Source organism: Centrocercus urophasianus, unplaced genomic scaffold (genome assembly GCF_019232065.1).
Source record: "Centrocercus urophasianus isolate 14NV4802_14NV808 unplaced genomic scaffold, USGS_Curo_1.0 seq_45, whole genome shotgun sequence".
NCBI lineage: Eukaryota > Metazoa > Chordata > Aves > Galliformes > Phasianidae > Centrocercus > Centrocercus urophasianus.
In genome coordinates, this window is record NW_024885033.1 from 902,617 (window position 1) to 927,689 (window position 25,073).

The 25,073-nt window shown below is 36.9% G+C and overlaps 1 protein-coding gene across 1 annotated transcript in view; it reads left to right on the forward strand.

Moving 5' to 3' along the window:
* Nucleotides 1-25,073, forward strand: part of CNTNAP2 (contactin associated protein 2) — a 719,384-nt gene that overhangs the window by 501,080 nt on the left and 193,231 nt on the right. Inside the window, exons 9-10 of the mRNA XM_042834307.1 lie at nt 5,989-6,095; nt 21,842-21,961. Of these exons, the coding sequence (XP_042690241.1) occupies nt 5,989-6,095; nt 21,842-21,961 (227 nt within the window). The remainder of the gene's footprint in view (nt 1-5,988; nt 6,096-21,841; nt 21,962-25,073) is intronic.

Here is a 25,073-nt window from a genome sequence, read left to right on the forward strand (position 1 = left end):
ATTTTGCTGGTATGGATATCCCTAGCACCCTGTCTTTTGAATTTGAAATGGATTTCTTTGTATCTCATATCAAAGAATAAGGAGAGGATAATAGGATATTGGAAAAAGACAACTAAAGGATAATAATACAATACAACTCCATAAAAAGAGTGCAGTAAACTGGAACTAGGAATGATTTCACATCAATCTCATAGTAGAAGAGCTAATGAGAATTCACTGAAGTTACCAAGAAGCAAAAAAGGCCTCTCACTCTTGAGCCTTCCCTTGCTCAACACTAGCAGTAAGCTAGGAATTGACCTTCTAATGGTCTCCTGAAAAGGAAGAAAGGTGTTCCTGGAAGGTGTAGAAGGATGGAGGAAATCTGTCCACCAGAAAAAGAACTATTCAAAAACACCCTGGGATTCCTAGGCTCTCTGTGGCATAGGCTAGCCTCTATTGCAGAAAAATGGGGCCCAGTGGGAGATAAGGGAAACACTGCTAGCTCTTCAACCCATTTGGCTGATTAATTTGAGGGCCTGGGAAAGTGTATTATGAATAACAAGGCGAGACAGCTCACTGCCTCTACTGTGGCATGGAATCTGTTAATGGCATTGAACCATCTAAATATATCAGAACAAAATCAAGGAAGAAACTATTTACTGCATAACTGAATCAGAGAGCCTGAGCAGAAGCTTGCTGTGCTTACAGATAAAACCATCCAAACTGGCCCAATACTTCAAGTCAGGGTCTTGCCTATTGCAAGCAAAGGGGATCCGAAGACATTAGATCCTCATAGCCCTAACTATTTTTCAAGAAGAGTTTTAACAAGTTTGGACTAGGAGCTCCTATAGAACTGGGCCCTCTGAAAATCCACCCTATAGTCATGCAAAAATTTGAGAAAGTACAAGAAAGACCAGTGGGAAGGGTATCACTGGAAGATCAACTTCCTCCTCAAACCACTTTCCATTTTACATCTTGCTCCAATAGAGGAGCTGAACTAATGGATCTAGGCCAGTGCTTCTGACAGAAGCCAAGAAAAAATTCCCCACACTTCAGCTGCTCTAACTATGGGATATGGAAGCCAAAAGTATAACAATAAGTGGACCAGTATCTAGCAAAAGAAAGCAATGACAGCATTTTCTAATGGGATACAAGAACTACAAAACTATAGCAGATAACAAAGAAGGAAAATTAGCTCACCCCTTTCAGAAACCACCAACTCAAAAAAAAAAAAAAAAAAAAAACCAACAAAAACAACAAACAAACAAAAAAAAAAACAAGCCACTTTGTAACCAGAGAGATGCTGCTAATTCTTAAATGAGAGTGAGAAATGGATCCAGGCTCCACACCTTCATCATTGCTTGCATCTGAGCTCCCCACTTCAGCAATGCCTTTTCACCTAGTGCTCAACCAATGGTTTCAGCTTGTGACCTGGCAATTCTACTGCAGCTACAAATTCCAAAACTCATAGCTAACATTACGCACCTAGCCCTCAAACAAAGGTTATATGCTACAGTTCAGCATAATGAGGAAAATCATTCTTTAATTCAATGATTAATGTCTGCATGCAGTGTAATGCGGCCAGATAAAAGTGATGTACTCTTAAATATGAGCCTATGAATCATCCATGGAAGATTCACAAAATTGCACTGGGGAACTGGGCATGAAGGAAGCAATTTATGATTATTCCTTTGAAAGCTCAGACCTTGTAAAATTTTCATCAGGAATGAGGGACCTCATATTGCAGCAGGTACCACCCCATCAGTACGGCATCATGTCATCTCTAATGAACTCCCCAGTGGCCTCGGAGGCCATAGCATAACAGACCACCCAGTTAGTGGCAGACTTAGGGGAACCTTTCCTCGTAATAGCCATATTGTCATATTATAAACAGATTTGATTATCATTTGTATTGTGTTGCTATCTTAGTAATACACAATGTTAGATACTTCACGTTACACCACTGTTCAGTTTTGTATCCATATTGAAATGGAAATAGCCATGATTTATTTCATTCTGCTTGTATTGTTGCATACTGAAAAAAATCTAAAGAAATTAAGACTGTATTTTTATAATACCTGTGCAAGTGATGACCGATACCTATGAATTAGGTATTTCATCTTACAAATACTGAACTCAAATCACAGATTTCTTCTAATAAGGATTACTGTTTAAATTATAGCTGTTACTGTAAATAGGTAAGCAATGAAAAGACTAACCATTTCTGTAGCAGTTACCATGGCTTGTTCTTTTTATTTATTTATGGCACAATGTCTGTAAGTAAGAGGTTAAGAGAAGACCTTAGTAAATATCCACTGAAATTGTCAAAATTCCCTCATTGAAATAAAATCAAATAACACAGACAAAAAGATCCTCTGTGCCAGAATGCAAGTGCAAGTACCCTGATATGGGTAATAGTTGGTTCTACTATGTCATGCTAGCCACAATAATGATTTCATACATCCAGATGTTATGTCTCTTAAATGACTGGTGTTAAGAGTATTAGAACACTTGATACTTTTACAGGAATTGCTGTTCTAAGAGCTGATAGCCTTTACCAGGCTGTCTTGTTCACATATTCTTTTTTTCAGATCGATCACCTCTGCTTTGAACAATGTTGCAGAAGTACAACTCATCCTAAATGTTAGTTCAATCTGATATGACCCAGATTTCTCTTTATACCCCATCTGCCTTTGCAGAGTGAGAGTTCTATGTTACTGTGCAGATCTCTCCTCTTATAATTAATTCCTCTTCAAAAGAACCCCAGGCTTCAGTAAATACTGAATAGAATAATTCAATCTATTCTTGAGGAGCAGCCCCCTGAATTACTTGAGAAATCATCTTATTTACATTAGTGCATTGACCATATGTTTTAATTATGCACAAAGATGCAAGCAATATATGAAGAATGGCTGTTTATATTGCAGTTTATTTTTATTGTACTACTTTGAGCAGGTTTCAACTATTAACTATCAGTGCAGCTATCAAAGCTACATAGCTTCAAACTTTTTCTTCAGTACTGTACCACTCAACCACAACAGCCCAGTGCACCTGCTGAAAATGCTTTCATTTTGAAATAGAAAGTTGGAAGACATCATTACTTGGTTTGGTAGAGCATCAAGCATACAGTATATTTTAACATACATATCAAAATAAAAAATTGTTTTGAATTGAAAAAAGTTGGTATGCATTCAGAACATTTCAAATGGCATATTTCAAGGATTTCAATATGTTTTCCAACATCTACTCAAGCTGAGGTGTTAATCACAACTGGCACTTTCCACTGAGCACTGTTTCAAGGAAGTGTAAAATATTTCATGCCAAACTGTCTGGCAAAAGCAAAATATTTTGTAGGGACCTTTTTTCCTTTTGTATCTTATTCTTTGTGTGCAGATTTCTGGATTTTTATGAATTTTTATAATTTCATTTTTATAAATGAAATCTAAAACCTTGAAAAATCGAAGTTTATAATAAACTGAATTACTGATTATTGTGCTGAAAGTGGACTGCTTGAAAAATAGAATAAAGACCTATTAAATTACACTCAAATAATAGTCAATAATCAATGTTTCTATAGGGCAATCACAAGGGTATTAAATAGAATTGTAGGTTCCCAGCAATGCTCTATTTGTGAATTAAGCATATCAGGATCATGTTATTATAATTTTAAAGTCAAATGCGTATTATTAAAACTGTCTCATCCTCGTTGTTAATTGTCCTTAAAAACTGTTTTGCAGTTCATATGAATGTTTTGTGGTTTTTTTGAAAGCACTCTCCATTTTCAAAACCCTGAAATTGTCATCATTCTTGCTGGAAAAAAAAAAAAAAAAATTGTATATGTTTATGCACAATCTCACACATACATATATTTGCACCTATTTACTGCTTGAACAGTAAGCCTTCTGACATCAAAGCAGTTCATTGCACAAGTTCTAGGTAATGAATGAGTTATTACTCTATGCATCTGTTTTTAGCAAATTTAAAATTGATTAAATAATAGAGTGTGAGTTAAGCACTGTATTTCTATTTGTATGACAGAGCTGTGACCATAGTAGCACACGGCACATGATTTGTTGGAATGTACTTCCTTTGTTGTCTTAAAAATATCTTGAACATCTAAAACGTTCATTATACTGTAATTTATAAAAATGTTTTGGGGCTTCCATAGAAGAATAAAATAAATGTATACACTAAGGACACACAGAAAGGACAAGGGAATAAGTCAGTTGAAACCATGCTTAATATTTTCTATATAGAATTTTAGCTAGGTGTGCTGCTGCTTAGAGATGGGAGAATCATTGCAGTAAAAGAAAAAAAAAAAGATAACCAACCAATATAAATATGCTCAATGATGATTTAGAGGAGAATAGCGAAGTGCAAAAAGGTCATTCATTTCTTTGTTACTGTTCAGTACTGCTCTTGATCCAGTTGACTGCAATGAGGAGAGTGAGGAAATTCCACTGTGATAAACCCTTGGCAAATATAAACTAAAATCTTCTTTCTTATCCCAAAAATCTCACAAATTAAGAATATAGGAGATGTGCATAAATAAAAGGAAGAGGATTTTAAATGAATATGTATTTTACATTGCTACTAATGAACAATACGCACGCATCATTAAGATTTGTGAGCATATTGTTCAGCTCAGGGAGAACACTGCAAAATAAATAAACCATTGTTAAATACTATCTCATTGAATTGTGGTTGGTCTGAGTCAAATTCCAGTTTGTGACTCAGGAAACTTGGTCTATATGTCCTTGTCAAAGGAATGAAGAGTCTAAACCATTTAAACCTATTTAAAAACATTTATCCTCACCTTGTTGTTACAGGCTGTTATACAAAGCCCCTCCCCAGCCTTTGGGAGCTGAACACTGCTGTTAAGGTCTCAGAGCTTTCTCTTCTTCAGGCCGAAGAGCACCCAGCATGCCCTTTTGTAGGGAATGTACTGTAGCCTTTTGATCATCTCTGTGGCACGTCTCTGGGCCTGCTCCAACTTGCACTGGGGACTCTAGAACTGGATGCAGTATTCCAGGTTGTCTCATGAGAGCAGAGTACAGGGGCAGAATCATCTCCCTCAATCTGCTGGTCACACTTCTCTTGATGCAGCCCATGATACGGTTGGCCTTCTGGGTTGTAAGTGTATGTTGATGGCTCACGTTGACTCTTGTCAATCAACACTCCCAAATCCTTCTCCTCTGGGCTGCTATCAAGCCATTCTCTGCCCAGCCTTTATCTGTGCTTGGGATTGTCCTGACCCAGGTGCAGGACCTTGTGCTTCTGGCCTTCATGAGGTTGGCATGGGCCCACTTCTCAAGCCTGTCCAGGTCCCTCTGGATAGCATCCCTTCCCTCTAGCATTTCAGCAGCACCACTCTGCTTGGTGTTGTCTGCAACCTTGTTGAGGGTGCACTCGATCCCACTGTCCATGTCCAAATGGATAGGATAAAGGAGAATGAATCTCTGCCATGAATCCCTATGAAGAAAATACAGCTGTACCATTAATACTGAAGACTATATCACCTTGCTTTAGTAATGCAGCATTAGTAAGTTCCTTACTAACCAGCAGGCAGCCTTCCTCACTTTATCCCATTTCTGGCAATAGGATGTTCAATAGAAATTGGCATTCTTTACTTAACTTTCAGTCACTCCATGAAACATGACACTACCAGTACAGCTGAAGGAAATGCACCTTGTGATGTTCTTTTTGCTTTGACAGCTAAGCATCAGAAATGCTTAGCTTAGAACCTTAATTCATGATGAGCAATTGCATTCCACCTTTATTACCTCCTTTGTCTTTTTTTTTTGTTGTTGTTGTTGTGCAGGGGCTGCAGATTAATCACCAGTTGTACACTTGTGTGTTTGGATACAATTCTGTTGTTATGCATAAAATAACAAAAATTAATTATCAGGCAAGGACGTGATATAATGTTTGTGCAGCTCCTAGCTTAGCCATGTGTAAATCCTGATGCTCATTTAATTGTTTTTCTCTCTTCCTATCTTATTCTGCCAGGTGTGTGCCCAATCACTGTGAACACGATGGCAAATGCACCCAGACGTGGGACAGCTTCAAGTGTACTTGTGATGGAACTGGGTACAGCGGGACGACTTGTCACAACTGTAAGCCATCCTGCCATTTCAAAACTGTAACTGAGTACAGAAGGCACTGATTAGTTGAGATTAAAAACTCAGCTTTCCTCTCTGCTTGCTAAACATCCTGTAACCTGATTTGTTTTATTTTTTTCCTAATGAAAAGTTCAATTCAACAAATGTTCCACCTTGTGTCCCTAGGGCTGCATTTATATAGCACTATTCTGTACCATGCATGGGACAAAAGCAGCACAGCTGTCTTAGCTGAGTATCCCGAAGAAAATAACATCCTCAATTTCATATGGATTCAGTGGTTATCACCTCAACTATTGCAAGGAACTGCTGACCACTGCGAGAGACAGTTTCTGGTTGTTAATCACAAGTCACATTTAAGTACTTGTTTTCAGCTGTTCTAGAACCATGCTATCCACTCTGTTGTGATGTTTTCCAAGTAAGAATATTTATTATGAGCTCTACTTGTGTTATAGGATATGAAAGCACAGAAAGAAAAGAAAAACCTGCAGTTGCTCTTGATACAGGTTCCAAAGCATATGCAGATTTACTTATATGTGTCTTCTGTTCCTTCATTATATACTAAAAACAGAATTATTCATCTGCCAAGTAAAGTGTTATGAAATGTCTAGAAGATGCAGGAAATATATCCAGTCCTTACTTTTTCTCTTTTCTTTCCTTAGCAAGTTCCCTCTTAATATTCAAGACACCATAAAGATGCCTCTGAACAGTTGAAAATTTGAATTTCTACTTTATCATGTAGATAAAGATATAAATGAATATAATCTTCTTTAGCTACAACAGTGTAACATGTTAGAAAGATAGAACAAGATTATTTCATTCTTAACAAAAAAAAAAAAGAAGTAATGAGAATAATGGTGATAATTTACAGGTGTCTGATTTTCAACAAAGATCTATTCTGTTTTGAAATATTGTATTAGCATGGGAGATAATGTATTTTATATATTAACTATGAGTGCGTATCTATTAAGTGTCACAGTCCTTCATGATCTGGCAAATGAACTAGTGAAATTGAAAGAGTTAAATGGCAAATAAATGTTTACTGCAGGGAGATACTTGAAGTACTAGTGCTTGAGGACAAATTTCCTGGGCAACACTTTTCCTACCAAGAGTAAACATGCACAGTGATGGCACGTTTAGTCTTGGGAAAGAATTTAGAATGAGGTAGTATTTTGATTAAACAAATCAAAAACTGCTTATGTTTCTTTCTGGAAGTATTATCTTTATAGAGTTTGTACTGTTCTAGTATGGACATCTGGAAAAATGTGCTTCCTAAGCAAATGATAGGCTGTTAAGGTGTTTAACTGGAGAAACGTAGGGATGGAAGCTTATTTAGTTAATCGTATTTTATCTAGCAAGTGTCTGCAAACAAGTGTAATCTGTTGGAGGAAAGTGTGTCATACTGAATCTAACATCCAGACAGAGGCAAGATTCCTGCAGCTGCATACATTCCCAGCAGGGGCATGCACACACAGCACAGGTGCACCACATACACCGTATGCCACAAGCTGCACAACTCGTAGAGCACTCATTTTTGTACGGCAGCAGTACCTGTGTAGGATGGAGATTCACTGGGGAAAGTGTGTGAGGAAGATTGGAACAATTTACACACAGATGGTGGATTTCTCCAGTGATTGGGCTTAGGCAGTTCACTCTGTACCTGCCTTAGATCCTTGTCATCTCGGTTGCTGGTGCCTGGACCTTGGACAGCCTTGCAGGCTATCATTTGTCCTCTTCTTCCTGCTAATGACTTGTTTTGCTCCTTTTTGGGAGGGTAGATGACTTCTTAACATGTAACCTAACAGGTCTAACTTCTCTTCTTGAATCACAAAGGAAAAAATGAATGGATGATATAACTTATAAAATCACAGTCATTAAAAAGGAAAGAACTAAAGGAGCTTAATAGGATTTTCACCTGCATTTTATGGATAAGCTGTAATAATGCAAGTAAAGGGCACTGTTGGACTACAATAACATAAGGGGAATTTGAAGTTCTTTGTCCTGTATTTAATTATGAGATGGATAAAGCATAGATTATCACTGTCATTCAGAGATGCATTTGTCAACATTTACTTTTTAATTCAGCTGAAGTTTCTAACTTCAATGGATAAGTTTTTGTTTTGTTGATATTCCAAGAACCTCATTTTAGTTTTTAACTTGCATTGCTATAGTTTCAGAAGTCTTCTTTCCTATAAAAATGGAGTGAGCAGTGAGTTTTTCAGTGGAGCTCCTATCAGAGTATGTGAAGTCTTGTGACTTTTTGGAGTTTCAATTCAAGGGCATCAGAATCAGTGAAAAACAAAAAAATGTAATGTTTAAGTATAGACCTACAGAACCTTTACTCTGCCCTTACAGAGCAAACAATAGTTATCAGTAAATAAAAGAGCATATTCCATCTGTGTTTTAAGTAGAACAGAACTTCAAATAATAAGGGGATTAGTTGAAGTTTGCTAAAGGTTGTAGTTAGCTTATCCTGAGATTTGGGGCCTCATCTCTGCTACAGTGATGCTGACTCAATATGTCCTTTCCTACTTGCACAGTGTGTATCTGTACCTGAATCTGTATGGTGTTACCTTTCATTTTCTTGTGAGATTTCTGATGTTTGTGATAATACAAGTCAAACAGTATAGAAGAGATGCTGGAGGAGAAAGGAAGTTGGAATGACAACGGTTGTAGAGTATAAAAAAAACTGAAAGTAATTTTGAACAGGATTACGAGTTGGGTGAAAAAGCTGCAAAATCTAGCAGATGTCATGACTCCATGGAGTAGGAAATTGTTCAAGTAGACGTAGCACTACCAGTGTCAGTTCAGTACTATTTTACTTAAAATCATTTGATTAATAGCGTAATCTTATATTTATACTCAGCAGAAAATTATTTATTTTCTCAGTGACTCCAGAGTTTGTGCTGTGTATATAACAGGGTATCAAAGATGTTGGATTCAAGATTATATTAGCGGATATCTTAATTCTGTACCTTATGATTTTCTAGACCTTGAGTTTTGCTGAACTTAAAGGAACAGTGTAATTCTGTGGTATTGAAGGCTTTTGTCAGTGAATTGCTTTTGCTTTGGTCAGGGAATTTAACATTATCCAGAGTTTTTGAAACTGAAACAAGGACTGAATTTCAGATTAGTTTTTTAGGTTTCTTTGAAGTTGAAAATCAAAAATAAACTCCCTGGAGTGAAACAGAAAAATGTTTACTTGAAAACCTTGTGAATCAAAATGGCTTTTTTTGATGCGTATGTATCCATAATCTACATAGGCTGATCCAAAAGTAGCACCTCTTATTTATTTCCTTGGAAAATGCAAAAGATACACAGAGTGTAATAATACTATCTGGTAGAGGAAATTCTCAGCTACAGAACACTTATTTGAAGTAGACACCACCATTAACTGTGCATTTTTTCAGTGATGAAGAAGAGCCGTCGTGCTACAAAATCTCTTCATTTTTCAAAGACATGCTAAGATCTCAAGCTCTGTGTCCACCCTCTCATTATTTGTCAGAGGCTTAAGCTACCATTTGCAGTAATTTCTAATCCATAAGAATTTGGTGTTTTTACAGTTACTTCTGGGTCCCCAAAGTTCAAGTTGTATCTCTCATTGCATAGTAAACACTATGGAAATCTGCCAGATTGCTCTGGCTAACACACAGTGCCCTAAGGAACACTGTGGCCTGGCAAATATCAGGCTATAGCATCATCTTTATCATTAGTCAAGACTCAAAGTTAAATTAATACATTTATTTAAAAATCATGACTTACAGAAATGAAACTGTTACATAATTATTTTTAAAATTAATTAAGGTTATAATTAAGAGTAGGCATAATCTGTTTAAGCTTTATTGTATCAATTACATTTTAATATCTGCCTAACCTTTACAGCCTACCCAAGTGTGCTCTAACATGAAGAGTTCTTAGACAAACATTTCTCTGGTATATATTGGAAAATGTTTCCTGGAGCCATTGAGAATTGCAGCTCATTTTCCTGGTTATTTCTCCCCATTTTCATGATGTTCTTCAGATAAGACTGCGCTGCTGCATCTTGTGCAAGCAATACATCTGGGTTTAGGCTGTAAGAGTCTTCCTGTTATTTACAACTTCCTTAAAACAAAACATAAATTTTACAATTTCTATGCAGGTTTAGGTGGTAATTATTCAAGCATCTTAAATTTTTAATATATACATTAATGCATACTTTCTCTTGCATCTACATGTGAAAGAAACACAATAAAAGACTTACTGATAGTTTACAATGACTGTTACGAATCTACATACCACCCCCTGTGCTAACTTTCTCAGGTTCTAGGCAAACATTTAATAATAACAACTATATTGGTGGTCTTCTAATTATTTCCAAGAGTAAAAAGTCCAATTTGCTGTAAGGTTAATCTTAATTATATTTTTATGTACTCATGAAGGACAAGCTGTGTGTGATTAAAATTCAGCCTTCTGTCTTGCTCCAATTTATAGGAGGGAGAGGAGGTTCTTGTAATATAAGTATACCTGACTGTGAAATTAAGACACAATGGATCAAATGTTAGCCCAACCAGTTTATTACAAGTTCTTGTCGTTTGGGGAGATGGGGAAGGGAAGACGGGAGATAGAAAAGATAGGAAATGAAAGCTTTGTAGGAACCAAGAGGAAGATTGTCACCACTATGGGTCAACTGGTTTGCAGTTCAGTTGTTGAACTTCAGTAGTTGGTTGCTGTGCATTGTTGCTTGGTTGATGACGACGATGACTGTGACTGAGTTTCCAATGGCAGTGCAAACTTAAGTCCAAAGTGTCTGAGTCAACTCTCTTTGGAGGGACAGCTCAAATCCAAAGTTGTTGAGTCAGCTTTCTTTGAAGTGGCAGTTTCTGGCTTTGGGATCTCAGCAGAAATTCCTTTGTTCCCATCTTCTGAGCCTTGCCAGCAGAGGGAGTAGGGAGGTGCCAATCTGCATCCTGTTTTTCATAGGACGCAATGACATCATTCCCCGATTTTCCCATACCAAGCTGGAGTTATTTGATCATAGGCCAGATCTTCCACCAGAAGCATTCTTGAGCACTCTCTTCTGGAGGCAAACAGTTCCAAAGAAGAATGCTTTCACATGTTAAATTGTCCACACAGTGATGGTGACTGCCACATGGCAACACCCAACTCTCATCTCCTAGATAAGTCAGAGTCTTATCAGAAGAAATGCCTCGGAAAGCAAACTTTGAGCCAAAAACAAAGAAAGGTGTAGGCACCTTCAAATAAACATTGTATTTATTTTTATCAGTGTTCCACCTCCTTTCCTTCTAGAATATTGGAAAGGATTTGGTTTGCTTATAAATCTTTAATTATTCAACAGGAGAGAATAAATTCCATTTTACATTCAGTTATTTGTTAGCTCTATAAAAGCAACAGGAGAAATACAAATTTAGAATCATATATAGATTATACAGAATAGTCAAGGTTGGAAAGGGCTACTAGTCCAACTGTCAATCTATCAACATTTTACCAACCTAAACCTTGTCTCTCAGTTTCACATATATCCTTTTCTTGAAAACCTTGAGACTGTCTTGAGACAGTGTACATCACCTCCCTGGGCAGCCTTTTCCAATAACTCACCAATCTTTCAGAGAATGAAATTTTTCAAATATCCAACTTGAATCTCCTCTAGCATAACTTGAGGCCATTCCCTCTTGTCCTATTGCTAGTTACCTTGTCTGGCCCCTACCTCACCACAATCTCTTTCAGGTTTTGTAGAGAGTATTAAGGTCACTTCTGAGCCTACTCTTCTCCAGAATAAACAATCCCAGTTCCCTCTGCTGCTCTTCATAAGATCTCTTCCTAATACTTCACTTTGTCCTTCTTTGTACATACTCCAGGGCCTTAATAACTTTCTTGTAGTAAGGATACCAAAAGTGAACACAGTACTCGAGGTGCGGCAATCGAGGGACACTCGAGGGACGATCACCCTATAGTCCTGCTGATTACACTATTTCTGATACAAGCCAGAATGCCATTGGCCTTCTTGGCCACCTTGGCTCATGTTCAGCCAGCTGTCAACTAACATTCCTTTTTCTCTACACAGTCATCCAGCCACTCTGCCATAAACAGCAGTGCATGAGGTTGTTGTGACACGAGCGCAGAACCCAGCATTTACTCTTGTTAAAGCACGTACAATTGAGCTCAGCCCAGCAATTCAGCCCATCCTGAGCCCTCTGTAGGGTCCTCCTACCCTCAGCTAGATAAACACTTCCTCCCAACATGGTATCCTTCCAGCTTACTGGGAGTTCACTCAATCTCTTCACCCAGATCGTCAATAAAGATCTTAAAAAGGGCTGGTCCCAGTACTGATCCCTGAGGTGTACCACTAGCAACTGGCTGTCAGCTGGATTTAACTCTGTTCACTGCTATTCACTGGGCCTAGACATCCTGGACTACATCCACAGCCTTAAATAGTCTTGTCTGCAGAAGACACATTTAGGAATTGCATGAGAATATACAGCTGAACATCTGAAACATTTTATTTTCTACATTCAGGGTCTAAATGAGAAAAGATAGTGTTACAGTATTTGTCTTGTCACCGCTGTAGTTTCATAGCAAAAGAATAATTATCAAAATATGCTTTCAACTTTGTTTAAAATTTTACAAATTTACAAATATCTGGTCATAAGAAACAGGTTGGGTATGGCTTTCCACTTCACTAGTGGAAAAGACTGGGGGAGTTCTGAAAACAACATAGTTACTTTTTTGTAACTCAAACAGATTTATTAACAAAATCTAGAAAAGGCAGTGGCTTACAGATCCGCAGACGTATTAATGCATTATGAGATCAATACAATTCCTAATAATTCACTGGCTGTGGAAACATTTTTATCTTGCAGTGTAATAGAAAGAAGGGGGGAATCTGTAGAAACAATTGAAAACAAGCTTTCAAAAATGCAACTGCTGCAAATGATAATAATACTGCAGATTGTTTTACTTGTTTACCTTGGTCTGAGTGAAATAGATGAGACCGTCCACTAATAGTAGTGTTACTTAGGTTCTCATGTGTTAGGTTGTATAATGATGAACACATAGGTGCTCTAATTAGCGGAAGAGAATGTAGAGGCAGAACGTACAGAGTGCCTCCAGGAAGCAGTAGAATAGCCCACTAATCCAAATGTTAAACATCATTTTTGACAAAACTAAGAAAAAGTGTAAAGCTGCTAACACCTTCCAAGATGAAAGCAGTTTGCATTTTTCCCTAGTAAGTTTTTCAAAAATGTCTAATATATCAGAATTGACTCTGCTTAAAAAAACTTAAAGACACTGGAGTATTTTCCTCAGTTTATTACACTTTAATATTTAACTGTCATCTGAATGTTACATTATAATTTGATAGTTTATAACATCTATCAGCGATATGCTAGAGGTTTCTCATCTGTGCTCAGAAAGAGACTTTGGTTTGATGTCAATAAGAATTTTGTGTTAATAGAAACTAGTTATGTATTTCAAGGATAATATGCTGCCTTCAGCATTAAAACCAGAATTGAGTTCCCAGGGCCTGCACTGTGAAATCTAACTGTACGTTCACATAGCTCTGCCTTAAGAAAGAAGAATCAAACAAAAACATATCCAAGAGGCCAAAACTGAAATTATCTATTTTTCATGGACCTAGTAGATTAAAATGGTGTTCCTATCCTGATCCTTAAAAACTCCCATAACAACTGGAAGAATAAATCTTTTTTTTTTTTTCTTGTTTCTTTTCCTTTTTAATTTTTTTTTTTTTTTTAAACTATCTCCCTGAAAAAGATACAGAAGGAAAGATTGAACTGTACATCAAAAATAGTTAAGTTTCTCAGGAAAGTTATTAGGTACATTCTGACAAACTGGAAAAAGAAAGCTGCGTTATCAAAGATATTCATCTAAGATATTCTGAGTCTCTTTGCTAGCGTATTGAAGAGAGAGTGACTGAAGAAAGGAGCTAATGGCTCTTACTTTCTTCATGTTTGTTTTTACTCAGTCTCTCAAACAGTCTTCCACTGATTAATTTTCTTTCACATCCTTTGCTCGCAAGTAACATGCTTCAGGTATGCATTATCATGCATGTGTTCTTTACTAGAACTTTCATTTAGTCTTCTCCTATGAGATTAAGGAATCAAACGCAGTTTCTAATTTATTTTTTTTCTCAAATGCAGTGGTAACAAAAAAAAAACACTTTCAGTCTGGATTTTTAATAAGCCTACGAGTGACTCTCTGGTAAACATCTTTGATGTCTGGTATTTAAAGAAGTAGTTATGTACAGAGGAAGCCATGTATCCTGAAAGTTGCCTGATATCCTTGCTGAGTCCATCTGCTACGTACCCCATCTGCTCATAGGCCTGGGTGGTCAAATTGTGGCTGGTGCTGGGATCCACCAGTCTGCCCTGAGCTCTCCTGGGTTAGGTTTGTGCCCAGCCCTCCTGTTGTGCTTGGGCTTCCTGGGCCTTACTCATTTCCTCACATGAATGGATTTCCCTTGGACTACCAACACAGTCCCTAAAATACTGGGGACCGTGCCCTTCAGTGGCCTGGCCCCTTAAAACAACAACCCTGCTTGTGCTGCTTTCTAAAAATCCATAATACTTGTGCAAGTGTCCAAAGGATGTGAAGAATTTTCCAGAAGGAAGAAGAGGAGGATTTTTCTCTCTTCTTTTTCTCTTTATTTTGTTTTGTTGTTTTTGTTTGTTTGTTTGTTTGTTTGTTTGTTTTAGCTTAGCATCCTGTACAGATTCCAGTTAAGTGGAAGAAGCAAGATAGTACATATACAGCTTTTAAAAAGTGCAGAGATTCTAGCTTTAAAGCACAGTGTTTCTGCATACTTCACTGAGTTATGCTATACCAGGCAGACATTACGTTCTTCTAAAAATGTAAAGATAAATGGTGTTGCTTCCTACTCGGTTTTCTATGCGTCTATACCACTTGCCACTTTTAATTCTGAGTATGAAACAAGCGCTGGATCTCGTTTGCACAGCTTTTTCTGAACAATTTAAATCTACTGATCTAGCTGTTACATGAGACCACAGAATAGATCTTCAGACATCATTACAGAACACAAGATCTTGTCACTAAGTTCTAGGAGGATTCTGTTGCCATCAGTAGGGTGAGCAACACTTCAGTTTCATCTCATTATTGGTCTGAAGACACACAGCTCAAGTACAGATGACCCTCCATAAGAATGCAATTTCCAACTTCTTCTCTACAGTTTATTTAAAACCAGCCATTTTAACATTTGACTTCACTTGTGAGAAGAAGTTTATAATCTGTTTAGAGTGAAGACTGAAGTTCTTCATGTGTTTTGCATAGCTTGCTGAAGAGTCAGTTTGAGGTGGGAAATAGCTTTTGTTCTCTACCAGATGCAACTAGTGTTGGAACAAATAATCTGGTGAAAAATGAAACACTGCAGCCCACCACAAAACCTCACATTCAGCTCTATTTCTGTTATTTCCTGAGAACTCTTTTTAATATCTGTGTTGTTTCTACTGCAGCCAGTAAAACAAGAATTAGTCTCATCATTACTGAGCCTTGTTAGTTTCATAAAGTACAGCAGATTTTTATTAAAAACAACAAAATCAATCTTGAAACAGCAAATTAAAGTCTTTTGCTTCCCTCTTTTTTTAGTTCTCTGTTCTTGTTACTTAGATAATTTTAAGATTACGAGTGAGCCTGATTAATCTACAATTCAAGTTCAAACTCTTTAGGATGTCCATGTATGAAAAAGGCTCCATCTGGGGCTGACAGGGGTTGCAGGTATTGTACCTTAGAGATTTCTAAACAGATGAGTATATGTCTGTGACTTGTGCATCTCTGTTAACGACTCTTACTGCTCTTTCTGCAGATTGCTTTCATCCTTTACATGCTCAAAGAGTTCCTTAGAAGTTTTTAAAAATTGTTGTTACATTCAAGTTTTGATTTACAGTGTAAAATCTATGCTAAGATATTTTGGAAAGATCTATGATTTGTGTTGTATCAATCTATTGGAGATACGATGGGTACATTTAACGTGATTAATTAATGGCAATGATTTAAAACACATAGAAGGAAAAAAAAATGTCTTGCGTGGTAGGGTTATGCTACCAGTAGTAATAGTATAATGATACTTCTGATGTTTGAAATTTAATTCTCAACCTTTAATAAGCAGGGGAAAAAAGACACAATATATTTTTCAAATAGGTTATCAATTTGTCTTAATTACAACCTTGATAATTTGAATTAATGATATGCATTTTATATGTGAATGGAGTTAGAATTGTGTTCCCAGCCTATTCAATCTGTAAGACCAATATAAATTACACTTTTAACATTTAAATATTATGTTGCCTTTGTTTGTGTGAGGCTTTATGGAATCCCTTCTCCATAATCCTTCTGAGCTGTCCTGATTTCAGCCAAAACAGTGTTACTAGCACACCAGTGTTTTGGTTGTTGTTTTGGCTGACTGATGGGAGCACACCTGGGACTGGGAGTTGAAGAGCCACTACCATGATGACAGAGCAGCAGGGAATGAAGTAGAGACAGAACAGCAAGGCTGATTTGGGCTAGGGATTATTCCGTAATACATGATATCACAAGGAAGGTCTTAAGGTTGTGGGGAGTTAGCTGCTAACTCTAAATACTGCTAGCTATTTACTTCATGTGCCAGGAGGTTTTTCTTTCCCCAGTATTAGCTGCTACATCACCTTCCCAAGGATCAAGACTGACTGGCTTGTGGTTCTCTGATTCCTCCTTCTTATCCTTCTTGAAGATGAGAGTGATGTTTGCTTTTCCCCAGTCTTTGGATGCTTCCCTCACTTGCCAGAATTCAGTAAAGACTGTATAGAGTAGCCTTACAATCACATCTGCCAGATCCCTTAACACTTACGATTGCATTTCATCAGGGTTCATGGAGTTAGGAATGCCCAGTTTGCTCAAGTAGTTTCTGCCTGATTCTCCCATTTCCTTCAGGAGAGGGACCACATTTTCCCTAGTCTTTCTTTTTGTCACTGATGTATCTGTAGATTTTCTTGTTCTCTTGAATGTCCATGGACAGATTCATTTCTATCTGGGCTTTTGTTTTCCTAACTTGGTCCCAGGCTTCTTGGACAGTTTCTGTGTGTTCCTCCCATCCTATATGTCCTCTCTTCCACCCTCAGTATGTTTTCTTTTTGTGTTTGGTTCTGTCCAGGAACTTTTTGTTCATCCATACAGGCCTCCTGGTGCTTTTACCTGACCTCCTCTTGGTTGGGATTAATTGCTCCTGAGATTAGAGGATGTAATCCTTTAATACCAACCAACTTCCTCGAACCTTTCTTCCCCCCAGGGCTCTATCCCATTGTACTATATGAAGCAGATCACTTATGAGGCCATAGTGTTCTCCTGAAGTCCAGGGTGGTAGGCTTGCCATGCACTCACCTCATTGCCCTAAAGATCTTGAATTCCACTGTTTTGTGATAACTGCAGACAAGACTTCATAGGCGAGAACAAAGTGTAGCACAGAACCTCTCCTTGGCTTCTTTGTTACTTGAAGAAGAAAGTTGTCATCATCAGTGCATTCCATGAATCTCCTAGAGAGCTCATACGCTCCTGTGTTGATATTCCAACAGATATGTTTGGAGCAACCCATTTATTTATGAAGTAGATTTGTTGTGTTCCTCTTTTCACATCTTTCTGTTTATGCTTATAGCCCGTTTAAAGGGATTTATGAGCTGAAACCCACTTGATATGAACTCCAGCACCTTGTAGAGCATTTATTTTTCAGAATTTTCCTAGGAAGTTGAGAGTGATGGAGAGGTATAGCTGGGCTTCATGGATCTGATGCACCTCTACTTCTGTCAGTTTTATGATCTTTTAATTTTATTGATTCTGGTGAACCTACACTTATCTTCCTTCATTAGCAGCAACTCAGAGGAGTTTATCCCTTGCAGCAAGCATATTCACTGACAGAAAAAAAGAAAAAAAGAAGAGAGACACCATGTAGTAACATCTTCATTTTGCCATACTGTCAAGATAGGTCTCACATTTATTAGTTTTACACATATTAAAGTAGGCTATTTCATAGCCTTAAAAGGGAAATTGCATTTATACAGTGATGAAGAAACTTTATTTCCTTGAATTGCTACTGGAACTCTATGGTAAAAGCATGTACTTAGAGTTATAGCAACCTGGAGTTGCTAAGTCCTTTTCATCTTTCAGTTACACTGCTTTTTTAGAGATAGCCAGAAGCTGTGTGTATTTGGGATAACTTAATCTTTGTATCAGTCAGAAAGTAAAACTGGATTAAGAACATTTGTTTGCCTCCATGAGGAAAAACATCAACAACCTAAGGGCAGTTGTCTTTTTCCATCTTTTGGCTAACGATCTGGAGCTGGAAAGAATATTCCGTAAACTCTGGTTCTGAACCATACATTTTTCTACAGCCATTAAAATTCTAACACTAGGAAAGAAATACCTCCCCTTAGCTGTTCAGTTAAGCAGTTCTTCTGAGGAGAAATAGAACTCATGAGGAAATTCATCAAAGAATATGCTGTAGAATTCTGCATGGTTGGAAAGTGTTTAACTTTTGTATTACTCCTAACTTTTTCTCCCTTACTCTGCTTCCCTCATCTAATTTTTGTTGAGAGAGGCTTATCCCATCAAGTCATGCTCAAGCCCACTGTCATGGCATAGGAAATGGTGAACTTCAAAATACATTAATAGTTACTTTATCAGATGTTTAGATTACTAGATTTTCTGTCAATGCTGCTACTGTTAAAGAAGTTTGTGTTTTGTACTAAAACTTCAAGTGACATTTTTCTTTTTTCTTCTTTTGGTACTTCTTTATACTTTGTTTTAGAACTCAGCAACTTTCAGATTTTAGCATGATGTGGACTTGGTCATCTCAGTTTGATCTGTATTATTCAGGTGATTAAACTTTTAAAAGACTATACCATTTTTTTGCTACTCTTTCTGTTTTTTCATTCTTCTGTACTTTTCCCATGATCATTAAAGCTCAGATCACTGTTCTGTTCTGCTGTGTCTGCTCTGTTTCTTACTGCTTAAAGTTTTTGATATGACGTGAGAGAATGTCAAGATGAGTGAGAAAGTAATCTGTTGAGGTTTTTCTCCTCCTATTCTTTCCATTAAGAATATAACTGATTTTTTTTTCTTTTAATACTTGAATGCATTGTGCTTGAAATTGTGTATCTGGCAATCAAGGCAGCTGTAGTGAGTTTTAACTTTAGCTTGAAATATTTTGATGTTTTGATTTATTCTGAATATCCTTAAAAGTGCATTGTGGTTTTTGACCAACTACCAACTACCAAGAAAGCAAATGCATTATTTTCTGCATGTTAGTTTTACTGGCTTGAAGAACAGAAATTTGTTTCCCCCGTGTGTTTCAGTTTTTTGGTTCTATTTTTCCTATCTTTCAAAACAAATCACGAGTGTAAGACCTGTCCCTCTCCTTGTTCTTTCCTCTCTAGCCATTTTTCCTCACTTACACCTATACTCTATAGAATCATAGAATTACTCGTGTTGGAAAAGACCTCAAAGATCATCAAGTCCAACCGCAACCTGACCATTCTACTGTAACAACCCTCCCCTAAATCATGTCCCTGAGCACCACATCCAAATGGTTTTTAAACACACCCAGAGATGGTGACCCAACCACCTCCCTGAGGAGTCTATTCCAGTGTTTAACAACCCTTTCTGTAAAGAAGTTTTTCCTGATATCCAACGCAAGCCTTCCCTGGTGCAACTTGAGGACATTTCTCTTCATCCTGTCACCAGCGAGATCATCCCCGCTCTCACTGCAATCACCTGTCAGATATTTGAAGAGAGCAATAAGATCTCCCCTCACTGAAGTCTTGTGTTTTGCTGACTTGTCCTTTACTAGATGTATTGATTGTTTTTGCTTCCTTATAGTAACCTTTACCAATTGTCTGATTTAAGTTTTCGTTGGTTGGTTTTGGTTTTTATTTATTTATTTTTGATTATTCTGTCAAGATCTTTTCCTTGCTATATTCTACTTGCATTTTCTTACAGGACTTAATGAACTTGAATGACTGCTAAATCTATGACTTATCAAATCTTTATCTTTTTAAACACTATAGGTATTCTTTGGTTTGATAGATCTTCTATTTTTACCTGTTACGTATTTCATTGATTTTTTTTTTTTTTTCAGCATTTGAAAAGCTCATTTGAAAGAAACATTGAATCACAATGTGTTCCTGTGTCACCTTTTCTTCTGCATCATCTTCTCCTTTGGCATCTTACTATCATGTCTTACTCCATTCCCCTGCAAAGCTGCCTAGTCTACCTGAACTTTCCAATTATTTGCTGTTACATTACTGGCTACAATTAGCCATCTGAATTCAACATGGTCTCTTACTTTGATCAAGTGTCTCCATATACCATCCACTAGAATTTGTTATGCAGTGTCAAAATTATTAAAAATGTTGCTGTTTTGTGTTTACACTCAGGTAATATGTAGAGAGCTGGAGATATATTTCTGTTGCGGAAAAAAAAGTGGAAATGGGAGATGGCTTGGAATAGTTCATAATTTAATGAGTGTCTACTTCTACTAAATTGTCTTTAGACCCTGTAATAAACAAGTAACATCTTACAGATTTATTTATTCATTTATTTATTAGCAATAACAAAGACTCTCTTCATTCATATGTAACAACCCTTTACATTCAAGTCACATTAAAATTTGAGGATTTTTTTTTCAGCTCTGCTTTCCCTCCTGCATCTGAGACCAACAAAACATCTCACCCTTATGGACATCTGAAATAAAATCAGTCTTAGTAGCAGATCACTTGCAAGAATTGCTAAAAAATTTGATGAAATTTTAGAGTGAATATAAAATCAGGTTAAGCAAACATTTCCTTTATTTTAAGAGCTAATTAATTGATTTCAAACAAACAAACAAATAAAAAAGTTATCCAACCTTAGACGTGGTAGAAGAATTACAAACAAACAAATAAATAAAAAGTAATGTTGCATAAAAAAAGAATTGTATACCATAATATATGTAACATTTTCTGCACATAAAATGATTTGTGTTCAATTATCATTCACATCAAAACAATCCTAAATTCCAAAGAAAATGTGGGCAGTATTAAAAAAGCTTATCAACAGTACTCATTATAATATTACGTCTGAGCTGTTCACATGGCAGAATCTGACAAGAAGATTTATGATTTGAATTAAAAAGCAATAGACAGAGTTCAAGGTAAAACAAGTACAAAAGAAACATGCTATGTCAGTTAAATTTCTTCAGGAAATACAGAGGCATTTTAGACGTTCATGGAACAAAGCATACATATGTAGATATATATTAACATAGTTGCAGAACTATATAGGGGCAGGTATTACTTGTATTGACAAAGTTCACAATGTCAAGACTTGAATTTATTCTGAAAAAATCTGAAAGTCACTTCAAGAAAAAAATAAATTAACACTCATATATCTCTAGAAACAAAACTAAATGGAAAAGTTACTTCTGAAAATGCTTGGTTTTCCCTTTTCTCCAAATTATTGGAATTCTCTTCCCATTCTGCCTTTGTCTCATGTGAAAATAAAATAAAAGAAAATTGTATGCATCAGGAGTTTAACCACTTCTGTATTTACTAGAAAGATACTTTGTTTTCTGTGCAAGTCAACCACATTTTAATGACAAAGGCATGGCTCTTGATATATAAATAAAGACAAGTTATTGTCCTTGTAGACTTTTTTTTTTTTTTCTCTTCAGGATATGAAGATCCTTACTGCTGTATTTTATTTTATTCCAGCTATTTATGAGCTCTCTTGTGAAGCATACAAACACTTGGGCAAAACTTCAAATTACTACTGGATAGATCCAGATGGAAGTGGAGCACTGGGACCTTTGAAAGTTTACTGCAACATGACAGGTAACTGTGCTGTACTTGTTAATTCACATTTATTTACTTATTTATTTATTTATTAGCATCAAGAAAAGTAGGATTTTTCATGATTCTTGTTACTAGTCAAAAGAAAAATAATTGCTAAGAAATTTTTGTGGGAGAGGTTAGGGTCATCAAAAATGTAGACATCATCCATTATAGTCTGATAAAGGCAGTAACTTCTTCATTTCATAAGCTTTTTGAACCAAAGCTATTAATTTTAATATCTTCAGTGCTGCACCATTTAAAATATGCGTAGATATATGTAACCATTTATCAATGCTACTGTTTTTGTAAACTGTATGTTTTTGTATTTTTTTTACATTTTATTTTAGCAAAGTTTTTGATACTGTTTCTCACAGTACCCTACTGGATAAAAATGTCCAGCATGTGGCCAGATACATAATATGGTCGGTGAACTCTGACTGTAAAGGTCAGCCTATAAAGGCAGTACAGTTAATGGAGTTCCACCAGGATGGCGGCCAGTATTAATGGGTTTCCACAGGGCTTCATTTTAGCACCAGCCTTTTTAATGTTTTCTGTAATGGCTTGGATAGAGGACTTGAAGGTACACTTAGTAAGTTTATGGATGACACTGAATTGCTGACCCCCACAAAACTGGAGAGGCTTTGCAGAGATGTCTTGTCAAATTGGAGAGCTGAACAATTCCAAAATACATGAAGTTTGAAAAGGGCAAGTGCAGAATTCTGCACACGGGATGAGGGAACTCTATGTACAGGCAGAGGGATGAGCTCCATGGAAACTACATGGGGTCCTGGTTGATGGAAGTTGAAGATGAATGGACCGTGTCCGCCAAAAGGGCCAATCATACTCCATGTTGCATCAGGCCCATCACTACCAGCCAACTGAGGGAACGGATTTTTCCACTATGCTCTGCATGGGTGCAGTCTTACCTCAAGCACTGCATGCAGGTTTGGACAACTTGATATACACACCTAAAACTGTTACAGAACACCTAAAGGAGAACTATGAAGATGGTGAAAGATTTAGAACACAATGTAAATATCTTGGTTTGTTCATTCTAGAGAAGAGGAGACTGATAGCCTCATGCAGCTTACAGCTTTCTCATGAGGGAAGCAGAGGAGCAGGAACTGAGCTCTTCTCTCTGATGGCACGAGAGAATGACACGGAGCTGCATCAAGGGAGGGTCAGACTGGGTGTTAGGAAAAGGTTCCCCACCAGGAGTATGGTCCAGCACTAGAACAGGCTGCCTGGGGCAGCAATCATTGCACCAAACCTGCTGGAGTTCAAGAAGAATTTGGATAATGCTATGAGACACAGAGTTTTATCTTGTGTGGTCCTGTGTGCAGCAAGGGTTTGGACTCAGTAATTCTTGTAGATCTCTTCCAGCTTGGTATATTATATGATTCTATGAAACCAGTTCAGTAATATCTGTGGTTCATCCAAAGTTAACTTTCTCAGAATGTCATATTACTTTTTTTTCTGTCATACTTTTTCACATTACTTTTCTTTTTCTGTTATTGACTTTCCACACCTACAGGAGAAACAAAATATGAGTTTTCTTGTATGTCTCTTTTTCATGTATTTACCTTGTGTTAGAATGATTTATCTTGTGTCATTTCCGAGACTGTAGTATAAAACTTCACCAAATCATTTAAGTTTCTGTTTTGTTGTGTGAGTCTTGGATTTTGTTTTGTTTGTCAATTTGTTTTTGATTGTTTTTGTTAGTTTGGTGTGTGTTTTTGTTTTGTTTTTTGTTGGTTTGTTGCTTTTTTTTCTGCTTTTAATACTGGTTTTGTGTGGACAATTTCTCATTTGGGCATTCTCATTTGAGCTCAGTTGACATCTCAGTTGACATGCTGAGGCAGGAAGTTGTGATAATGAAAAATGAAAATGGGGTAATTTTTTTGCTCTGGGAGTATATTATTTATTTGTTCTGTTAATGCATGGCAATTATCTCAGCACTTCCACTGATTTCAAATTTAGGGCTCCTGATAAAACAGATCTGTCCCCTGACTTTCCCCAAATGTCAGCACAATAAGCTTGAATTTTAATCTATTTGCATTGGAAATCTGTCATACTGGTGAGACTTGGACTTCAATATATGCAGCTTGAATATGAAGGTGCTATTAGAGGTTGAAACAGTAACTTTGCTTTTCTAGGGGTCACATCTTATATGCATCTCTTTTCAGAAACCTGTATCACTTTGGGTTTGTGGGTGTTTTATTCTTAATCCAGTTTGACCAGGGGAGAGAGATTGTCACCAGCAGGGGGAGATACTTGAAGAGGGATGCAAGGCATGTACAAAAGACTCCAGAGCAAGTGCCTGTCGGAGACCAGATATTACCATTGTTTCATATTACCATTAATTCATATGTTCGAATAATAAATGTGTATGTAAGAAAGGAATCTGACCTAAGCTCTGTGACTGGCATAAATTGTTCTGTGTCTGGAGAAATAGGTCAGACAATTTGTACTGAGACAGATGTGTAAAGGCAGTCTTTCAGATAAGTAGATCCTGACCCTCTTAGAGCTTTTAAAATCACAACTAGCACTTTGAACTGTATTGGCAACTAATCAGACAGGCACTGGAAGGAGCAACACCAAGGACTGCTGATATATTATAGTGATTTCTATCAAAAATATACTATAAATATATATATAAAATATTCTATAAATTCTGTGTTAAGCACTAGCTGTGGCTTTTGACTACTCTTCAAGAATAATTTTTTAAAGTGAAAATAAACTGTGGTTGTGGCATCAGACACAAAAAAAAAAAGTGTACATATCCAGTACTGTGTTGTTGCTTATATATTTTAAATGTAAGCAAACAGTAGAATATATAAATAGCTTCTGCAAAACTGAGGGGAAAAAGAAAATATAAACAAATAAGAAATTGAAAGTAATCATTTCGTTTTCCTAAAGTTTCTCACGTAGAATCATAGAATCATAGAATTGCTCAGGTTGGAAAAGACCTCAAAGATCCAGTCCAACCACAACCTAACCTAACAACCCTCCACTAAGTCATGTCACTGAGCACCACATCCAAATGGTTTTAAAACACATCCAGGGATGGTGACTCAACCACCTCCCTGGGCAACCCATTGCAGTGTTAAAC